Raw genomic sequence first — 10737 nt, 5'->3', positions numbered from 1 at the left:
GAAAAGGTTGAATTTTTAAATGATTTTATTCATTCTGGGGGGATGTTATCTGGCAATACTTAAATGCTTGAATAACTAACACTAACAATAGAATACCTGCAAACACACCAAGATACAAAGTCTGTAAAGCTCACTTCTGATGCATTAATGGCTTTGGTCAAAATTACTGTTCCTAGAATACAGAACTGATACATTTGTTCACTATTTTCTTATTTACACTATAACGGTTTTCTACCTATTCTCTGCCTACTATTTAATTGTGCATGTTACTGAACTTTCAGTTAGACTTTTATTTCAGAGAAGTGTGGGTTTTAGTGTCTTTTTGTAGTTGTTCAGCCAGTCCAAATTACTTGCCAGTTTCCTCATGAAATTCTAAATATCTTAAAAATCCAAAGCAGATATCACCTCCCTTTCTCTCCTGAAAATGTTTGTAGTTACCTTTTCCATGTTCACATTACACTCTATTTTTACTTCTATATTGTTATTTCTTTCTGTGTTTTGACTATCTTATAGATTTCCTAATGCTTTCTTTGTTCTTTTTTGTATTAACCTATTCTGCATTTGGAAAAAACTCTGACACAAAGTAGGCACTTGTAAGATATAATCATTGAATAATACCTAAATTACTTAGCTTATTTCTGAAGCAAGCTAAGATATTTTGATCCAAATGGTATAGGACTTCTGGTGAGGAGGAAAGTATAATCAGTGAAAAAGAACCTTTCCATATTTGCATGCATATTTGCCTTTAACATTTTCATCACCACCACAAGGGGAAAATTTCAGTCTCTGCCCATGATAAATGGACACACAAACTATTTGACTTGAAAATTAGTAGCTCTCTCAAAGAAATAAAACCATTTCCATGAAAGTACTTAAGACTGTAAAACTTAGCAGATCTTTCTGGATTGATATTGGCATCACAATCAAAGCAGAAAGGTTCTCTAGGTATGAGACTGTATCCAACAGCAAGAATTCTTCTTCAGACTGGAACTGCAATAAAAGCACTGAAGATAAGGATCAGAAATGGATCGTATTCTGCTGTAGCTTTATTCTAAATTTTTCATTGAGACATAGTATTAGTAATCTGGATTTCGTCCAGTGGAAATGTTCCCTGGGTTGAGTACACTCTTTCTGATACTGTCAGGAATGGAATTCTTAATCGGAATTCTAGGCAATGTGTTCATTGGACTGGTACTCTGCTCTGAATGCATTAAGAACCAAAAGACATCTTTATTTGACTTCATCCTCACTGGCTTGGCTATCTCCAGAATCAGCCAACTGTTGGTGTATTTTTTGCAATCACTTATAATGGGACTAGATCCACAGGTATTTGCCATTTTTAAACTAGCAAAACCCATTTCTTTACTTTGGAGAATATCTAATCATTTAACTACCTGGCTTATCACCTGCCTAAGTATTTTCTATCTCCTTAAGATAGCTCATTTCTCCCACTCTCTTTTTTTCTGGCTGAAGTGGAGAATGAACAGAGTCATTCTTGTGATGCTTGCATTTTCTTTGGTCTTTCTGATTTTGGACATTCTATTGCTAGAAACATTTAGTGATCTCTTCTGGAATTTAATAAATGAAGGCAATTTGACTTTAGCTGAAAGTAAAACTCATTATATTAAAAGTGAGATTCTTCTTAGTTTCTCCTATTTCATTCCTATTGTTCTGTCCCTGCTCTCATTGTTTTTTTTATTTCAGTCATTGGTGAAACACACCAGAAATTTGCAGCTCAATTTTGTGGGTTCCAGGGACTTCAGCACAAAGGCCCATAAAAGAGCCATGAAAATGGTGACATCATTCCTCCTCCTTATCATGGTTCATTTTCTATTCACACAATTGACAAATTGGATGTTTCATAGGTTCTTGGACAATAAGTTAACAAAGTTCATCATGTTAGTACTATATGTCTTTCCTTCAGGCCACTCGTTCATGTTGATTCTGGGAAACAGCCAATTGAGACAAATAGCCTTGAAGGTACTGAAGCATCTTAAAAGCTTCTTGAAAAGACAAAATCCATTGGATTTATAGAAACAATTTTCAGAGTCTTTTCAAAGATGAAAACTTTATGAGGAGATTTTGAGGGTTAATTTCCACTTCTACTGTTTTGTTTTTTCTCTTGGGTTCCTTTAGTTATTGTTGAGCATAACTGAAATTTTCCCTAGAACGGGTTGCTTTTGATGATAATTAACACATGGTCATTGGTTACCAATGTTTAAAAGTTTCAAATATTCTTTTAAAGAGAGTCAAATTAGATCTCTGAAAAAGATGTGTGTACTTTCAACTCGTATATGGGAGATGAGGCTTGTAACTCTTTAGAAATTAAGATAAATCCTAAACTTGACAAAGTAGAAGATCTATAAAATATTGATAGAAAAGTTAACTAAGCAGCTAAAGTCATGGGTGGTAAAAACATAACCTCATAGCTCAAAAGTCTTAAAAACAAAAAGGCTTTGCATTGTTATTGGGAGTCTTATTGATAACAAAGAAATAAGATGTTTCGGAATAACAGTGATATTCATAGTGCCGCTGCCAATATAGACGTTATCTGCAAAAAAATGAAAAAGACCTCTTCCTTTCCAATATTTGTTTTCATATTACAACGTTGTATCAATTACCATATTTCTTTATCTTCTATGCCTACATCAATCCGTGTTATAAGAACACTACTGCAAAACAGCAAGGTTACCAGGCATCTCCATCTTGAGGTTTCAATAGTTTTTATCACGTTAAAGAAGTGTTCTCCTAGACCAAGCCTATTAATGGTTCTATCTGGATTGAGGGTGAAATTTTATCAGAAGTCTTTTTGACATCTATCCAATATATTACTTTTATTTCCTTGGAAAAAAGAATTGTATTCATAGTACAAAATTAAATAAATTATCTTTAAGTAGAAGTTCAAAATATGCTTATAATAGTAATCTTAATTTGAAACCCCAAATCATAAATGATGTATCTGGGCACTTACTAATTTTGCTAAATTCCAGGACATGGAGTATGTATTTTAAGAGTGGTAGAATTCAATATTTCTATCATGTTATGTAATAGAAGTAAACATATATGGAAGAATTATCCTTAATTCAAAATCACACTACTGCTCTTACAAAAATATCATAATTACAGTTTGAGAATATATTTTTGTCTGTGAGGATACATTTTCTTGTAATCTGATCAGTAGAGTTCTTAGAGAAACAAATGGAAACAGGTCAGTACTAAAGACACAGAAATTTTTTAATAGAACATTACATGTTTAGTGTAAATTTTGGTCATGCATGTGTATGTATAGTGTTGTTTGGACTAAAAAAATCTGAATTTATATAAGGTGACTACAAATTGTAAATAAGGTTAAGGATAAGAAAGTTTATAAAGTTTCAAAATGATGGTATGAATTTTAATATTGCACAGATGCTATACTTGTATATATCATGGAAATTATTAGAAATAATCCTTTTTAATGTTTACCTTTGATCTAATCTTTAGATTGTATTAGAGTAAAGAAACAAAAAGTTGCAATTAGATGGTGATAAATATGTGATCTATAAGTTAACCTTAATAAAGCCATAGGTAAGGGCACTGCTTTAGGGCTGTTCCCTGAAGCTAGGAATGATGTTAAATTATTAATATTTTTGTCCACCCTCAAACACCATATGTAGGAAACTAAACGGCTAGCAGAGACATTACTTTGCCAACAAAGGTCTGTCTAGTCAAGGCTACGGTTTTTCTAATAGTCATGTATGAATGTGAGAGTTGGACTATAAAGAAAGCTGAGCACAGAAGAATTGATGCCTTTGAACTGTGGTGTTGGAGAAGACTCTAGAGAGTCCCTTGGACTGCAAGGAGATCCAACCAGTCCATCCTAAAGAAGATCAGTCCTGAATGTGCTTTGGAAGGATTGATGTTGAAGCTGAAACTCCAATACTTCAGCCACCTGATGTGAAGAGCTGACTCACTTGAAAAGACCCTGATGCTGGGGAAGATTGAGGGCAGGAGGAGAAGGGGACGACAGAGGATGAGATGGTTGGATGGCATCACCGACTCAATGGACATGGGTTTGGGTAGGCTCCGGGAGTTGGTGATGGACAGGGAGGCCTGGCGTGCTGTGGTCCATGAAGTTGCAAAGAGTCAGACACGACTGAGAGACTGAACTGAACTGAACTGAACTGAAATGCCTAGTACATCTAGACTCTGTGGTGCTTTTGTGTATCAGTTACAATAATGATTCTGATGATGGTTTTAAGGATAAGAAATAGAGTGTCCTACTCAATGCTATGTAGCAAACTGGATAGGTGGAGAGTTTGGGGGAGAATGGATACATGTATATGTATGGCTGAGTCGCTTTGCTGTCTGCCTGAAACTATCACAACATTAATCAGCTATAGTCTAACAAAATAAAAAGTTAAAAAAAATAGTGTCTGTTATAAAAAGTAACTTTCATTTTACAAAATAAAATGTACATATATTGTTTTGGACATTAACTTAGTATTTTACAAAAATTATCATTGTAGTTATCTTGGATTGGTAAAAAATAATGTGCAAATCAAGTTGAATACATTTAGCTGAGTTTGTTTTGTCTTGGATAGTCTTTCATACAAATGACTTAAAGATAATCTTGCACTCTTTATAAGATAATAACCAAAAGTAACACTAAAGTTTTACTTTAGTTTTTTTTAGTTACTAAATTTAGTTACTAAATTTCTCTTTGGTAAAGTATATAAAGTAATAAGCAAACTTTGCTTCTAATAAGTGAAACTTCAGGGTAAATGTCTAACTAGGAGTAAGTCCATACTTCTGCAGCAACCTTAGGAAGATGGAATTATAAGGAATAGAGCCCTATTCTTGTCAAAGAAGTATACCAAAGGACTAATAAAAGACCAGGCCATAGGCTAGAGTAATTACAATTGATGTATAGATATTATAAGCTGTATGCTTGAATGGCATCGGAGATCAAGCTCTGCAGCCCTGTAAAAAGAGACTCTGTGGGTGACTCAGTGGCAGACAAGCCACAATACAAGAAGAGCCACTCCCAACAAATATGTTGCTGGTCCGTCCCATGAAATCTGGAGAAGAAAGACTGAATGATAATAACCTCCTGCTGCTGCTGCTGCTGTTAAGTCGCTTCAATCATGTCCGACTCTGTGCAACCCCATAGACGGCAGCCCACCAGGCTCCTCTGCCCACTGGATTCTCTAGGCAAGAATACTAGAGTGGATTGCCATTTCCTTCCCCAGATAATAACCTACCCTGGGACAAAAAATGTTGGAGTAAGAGGGAGATTAACACTGATTTCTCACTAACCACCCTTTTCTCATCCACCAAATAAATGTTCATTTTAAGAATCTGGGTGTAATCATTTTCATTTCAGTTTGTTCACTCAGGCAACTTGTAGGAGGGGAAAAAATAAACTTTTTATGGATGGAAGAGTGTTATCATTGATCCTTAAGACTAGTGTTGAAGTCAGCTCGTTCTTAGTCATTTTTGTCGTGTTTGACTCTTTGCAACCCCATGGACTGTAGTCTGCCAAGCTCCTCTGTCCATGGGGATTCTCCAGCAAGAATACTGGAGTGGGTTGCCATTTTCTTCTCCAGGGGATCTTCCCCACCCAGTGATCCAACCCATATCTCTGAAGTCTTCTGCATGCAGGTGGATTCTTCACCACTAGCACTACCTGGAAAGCCTATCTGATAAGACATAAATCAAGCACATCAGGGCATGTTTTCTTGAACCCCAATGTGCAGATCAGATAGAAACACATAACTTCACTGATGTCTGAGAAAGAGGTGTACAGATTTCCTAATGTCTCATGTCATTTATCTATTCTCTCTCAATAGGTGGCTTCTCCTAGCAAGATCCTGATTAGACCCCATGTCCTCTGAGCCAGGGATATCCTTTGAAGGGGTGCTTGCTTTTCACACATTCTCAGTTCTGTCATATAAGACACTGGATATGTTGTCTAGATTATTCTATGTTCTATTAAGAACCTTAAGACCAATCACTACAAAAACAAATTGATTTGAAAGATTTTTTTGATTTATTTGAGGAACACATGTAGGGGAGCCTTTTTTAATCTCCTTGAACACCAATATAAATGCAAGTTCAGAAAAGTAAAAAGAAAAAAGAAAAAAAAGCACAGCTATTCTTACTTTGAGTTTGAGACACTAATGCTTACCAGTGTGGGAATTTACGTTGGTAAGTTAGATTGTCTTAGTTTTGTCATGAGGAGGAACCAGAGGATATATCTTCTCTTTAAGGATTTTGGGGAGAACAGAAACCTAATAGCTCTCAGTTACAAAAATGAAAAGAATTCTAAGTGAAACAAAAATGTACCATGAAACAGAAGTGTTCACAGACAGCAGGGAGTCTGTGCTTGTACCATATGCTCAGTTGTGTCTGACTCTTTGTGACCCTATGGGCTGTAGCCCTCCAGGTTCCTCTGTCCATGGAATTTCTCAGACAAGAATACTGGAGTGAGTTGCCATTTCCTTCTCTAGGGGATCTTCCCAACCCAGGGATTAAACATGCATCTCCTGATTCTTCTGCACTGGCAGGTGGATTCTTTACCACTGTGCCACCTTGGAAGCCCCCTAGCAGTGATTAAGCTGAGCAAATATCCTTCAGGTATGAATGATTAAATCCTTGTCCCTTCACTCTGTGGCCCGGGTCCCAGTTGACTGCTTCTTGACCTAGAAACACTGAAGCCAATGAAACACTGAAAATCCCTTTTACCTGAAAAACACAAAGGCTAGAGCTTTCATTTAGCAACTAGAAAAGAAATTGTTGTTAAGATCAATATGTGGAAGTTCTAAGTTGTGATTCAAGAAAAGAATGAGGGGTTATATCTTTGCTTGCAAATAAATGGGAAATCTTTCTATTAACAGGATCAGAGAGCATCACAACTAGGGGAGCATTTGTTGCTGGCTTCTCTGAGACTATTTAGTTCAGTGGCTCAGGCGTGTCTAACTCTTTGCGACTCTGTCCAACTCCGTTGGTTCTCCCCACTGTTCTAACAGCATCTCCCACTCTAATAAACTTTATTCTCCTCTAATTCTGCCTCATGCCTGAGACTATTGGGAAATTTAAAAATGTGGGCTCAGGGAAGGGAAATGTAACTGAGCAGGCCCCCACGGGACCTTCCCTACAGGCCTTCCCTCGTATCCTCTGCTTTAGCTCCTCTCTGAAGTACCGAGATAATAGTACTTGATGCACATTTCCTGAGTTGTTTTGCTGATGTGAAAACCCCCATCAAATGGAAGGTGGTATCTGCTTGATGACTGGTGAGCACATAGCCCCAGGCCTCCTAGAGCTGAGGCCTAATAATGTTAACACCTGTGACATCACCTGGCTACCTCACCATCGGCTAATCAGAGAACTGTGAACAATCTGGGACATTCCCCTCACCTGGGTTTTGAAAATGCTCTGCTGCAACCCTGGGAGTTCAGAACATTTTAGGATAGGAGCCACCTGTCTCCCTGCAGTAAACCTTTCTTTGCCCTAAACTCCATTGTTCCGGTTTGTGTGGCCTAGGGCACAGGAACTTGCATTAACAGAAAGGTAACAGAAAGAGGCAAATAGAAAGGTCTCTGATGATGTAACAGACAAAAAGAGGAGACAGGAAGAATTCAAGTCAAAAGAAAGATAGTATTAGTGATAGAAGGTTTAAAGTTTAATGATTAAGATCTTCAGTTGAGTCACCTTCATTTACATTCACATAAGCAGTAGCTTGTTACTGTATTAGTATTATTCAGTATCACTCCAGATTCAGGATTTTGTTTGAATTAGGCCAAAGTGAACTTCTCTCAATGTGTTTTCTCACTATTTCTTGGAGGAAATGTAATTCTTCCTACTGACAATTATAAAATCAATGTTCACAAATTTTCTGACTTCAATTATAGTCATTATTACAAGTTTAGACTGATTTGTTTGGATTGTTATTATAGCATATACATAAATTTAATGAATCATTATCTACCTAAAATTTTTGCAATGATATGCTTTTCATTTAAACATACAATAGCACTTTTTTTGCATGTATAAATCAATCATTGTAAGAATAAAGGATATAAAGACAGTTCCCCAGGAACTGAGATAGTTCTGCAGTTATGTAGACTTTTTTAAACTGTGATTGTTAACTTGGACTTTGAATTTAACTTATAGCATATGGCACTTGTGATTTTAAATTTGTTCTTATATCCTTTAGACTGAGTTTCTCCTTTAGTGTAAAGTGTGTAACTATGAACTCAAGTGTTTTTTCATGACTGAGCATCTATTGGCTGATTTGCTGCCTGTTTTTGGTCTCTGCTAAACCACACCTATCAGCGAAGTCTACTTCTCAGGTAGCCTTCTATACCAGGTCAGAGCATTTCTGAAAACATCAGTGATCTCTAAGCTTTCTTGCTCCCCTGCCACAAAATCTAGAGTTTTCTACACATTTTCAACTCCCTGGGCTTAAAGTAGTTCTCTTTCAAAGACTCTCACATCTTGGTTGTCAGATGTGTACAATGATCTTGATGATTTGGTATGACTTCTGATTTGAACCAGAAGACTAGAGAGCAGTGTTGGTTATTTCAGGTGAGTACATAAATCTTTCATGAGTTCATAGGTTATAAAACTGTCTCTAGTTTTAAAGGGTTTCCATCTTTTCTTGCTCTAATACTAGTTTCACCATCAAGTCTTAACTCATTTTCTTTTTCTGTATTCTCAATAAGATTACCAACCGAGTTAGCACTCATTCACTTGACAAATAGTTATTGAGGGTCTTCTATTTGCCAAACCCTCCTTATTCTAGGAATTGGAAAGAGATCAGTGGATGACAGAAAATAGTTCCCTTCCTCGTGGAGTGTAGGTGACTACCAAGGTGACTAAGGTCATATAATATAAGTGCCTAACAATAAGCATTTGATTGCCAAGGCATCCATCTCTAGGACCTCTGTCTTTTATTTCTATTGGCTGGGCTATGTGGTTTGTGGAATCTTAGTTCTCTAACCAGGGATTGAAACCACCCCCTCGGCAGTGAAACTGTTGGACCACCAAGGAATTCCTAAAGGCCTCCATCTTGACAGGACATATTGCCAGCTGTCTAACTGCTAATAAACACCTAGATAAGATGCCAGGTTGCCCCCAACCCATGAAGTTTCCCCTTTAGAATATGCCAGGTAAACTAGATAACTGACCGTTCACTCAAGTGACTCCGTTTCTCCCCTCAAGAGCTCTAATTCCCCCTCTCACATTTAATTTCACCATTAAAGAGTGAACTTGTGAAACCCTAGGCACCCTACCCTCAAACCTTAAAAGGCAGAGTCCCAGGTGCTTTCTCCCTCTCTCCTCATGACTTCACTGTATGGCCCTGGGTGTATCATGTACTCTCTGGATCTGTGAGTAATAAACTGCTTTTTTCCTGATGGTTGCTACTGAAGTGGGTCTTGCAATCATAATAATAACCAAAACAGCCAGTTCAGATACAACACTGGGTGGTGGGGATGTGTCTGTGAGGACTTCCACAGGTAGTTTCAGCCCAGGTGAGTGCCTAAGCATCACATAGAGAGGCTGAGATGGTTTTTTGTCAACCACAGTCACAGTTGGCTCAATGGGCTCGGGGTTCTGTGATGAACTGGAGGGATGAGATGGGGGTGGGCAGTGGGAGGGAGGCTCCAGTTTACAGTCAGGGTTGTAAACCATTGCATTAGAGTTAGTTGTTTGCTGAAGTGAAAATCCATTTTACTTATAAATCAATTTTTTAAGAGAAGAAGAATTTTATCAAAAGCAGAATTAATGAAAAGGAGAACCTATCTCCTACTCATCCATCACCTGCTTTTTTTTTTGCTTTTTTCTTATTATTTTCTCCTCTCAGTTGATGATAGCTAATTCAGAATCAAATAGGCAGTAGCTCATTGGAAACAAAGTTCAAAAATTCACAGTAGGAGCTCAGATAGAGATATGATTTTGGTACCTTTGCACATTATCTGGAAGATCACTTCCCTTTTAATCTATTTCTTTAAGAAATCTTAAAAAGCTTCAAACCCTAAGCCAGTTGTCTTTGTCCTTAGGAAATGAGAATTAACTATCGACTATAGATCTTGTAACACCATCCTTGGTGTTGCAACTACATTTTGCTCCAATTTTTGTCATATACAACAGTAATAGTTTATTTCAAGTTATTTCTTCCATGACTCTGTGAGATCCTATACATTGCTTCTTTTCATTATGTTTCATTCATCTGTAACAGTATTTGAAATGTTATGGGTTTTATTAAATGAAATCGATGAATAATGCTTCTATTTCAGAGGTTATTTTCTGAGAATACTATGAAAATTAAGAAACGTGAATCCAAATGGCATCGGGTTTCTGTTGAGAAAAGAAGTACAAATGAGTGTAAAGAAATCTGTCTCACATTTGCATGTTTGCATACCTGATTTTCCTTTTCCAGATGTCTCCACAAGTGGAAAATTGCTGCCAGCACCAATGGTGACTGGGCACATTCAAGGCTTAATTTAGAAATCAGTAGCCGATGGAAGCAATGTTCAAATTTTCCATTTAGAGCTATGGGAGTGGATCTCCTTGCATAAATTTCAGAACTACGGTTAGAATAAAAGAGAAAGGTCTTTATGAAGATATGTGAGATGGTATCTGAATTTCACTAAGTATTTTTGAAAAGGATCAAAATGGGTACTATTCTACAACACTTGGACAACAACAATAGCAAGAAAAATCAGTGAAAAATAGTATTAGCTTTCTGAATTC

The 10737-nt window shown here is 36.9% G+C and overlaps 1 protein-coding gene across 1 annotated transcript; it reads left to right on the top strand.

The window, feature by feature from the left end:
• The first annotated feature begins 1104 nt into the window (after positions 1-1104).
• On the top strand, positions 1105-2034 carry TAS2R42 (taste 2 receptor member 42). Its single transcript, XM_043882545.1, has one exon. It carries the CDS (start codon positions 1105-1107, stop codon positions 2032-2034), a length of 930 nt encoding a protein of 309 aa, XP_043738480.1.
• The last annotated feature ends 8703 nt before the right edge of the window (positions 2035-10737 follow it).

This window comes from Cervus elaphus, chromosome 22 (assembly GCF_910594005.1).
Source record: "Cervus elaphus chromosome 22, mCerEla1.1, whole genome shotgun sequence".
NCBI classification, from domain to species: Eukaryota; Metazoa; Chordata; class Mammalia; order Artiodactyla; family Cervidae; genus Cervus; species Cervus elaphus.
The sequence above is the reverse complement of the archived record's forward strand: the minus strand, read 5'-3'. Positions and strand labels throughout refer to the sequence as shown.

Bases quoted from the DNA above. Each gene is read 5' to 3' on its own strand.
- TAS2R42 (XM_043882545.1), top strand. From the start codon at position 1,105: ATGTTCCCTGGGTTGAGTACACTCTTTCTGATACTGTCAGGAATGGAA.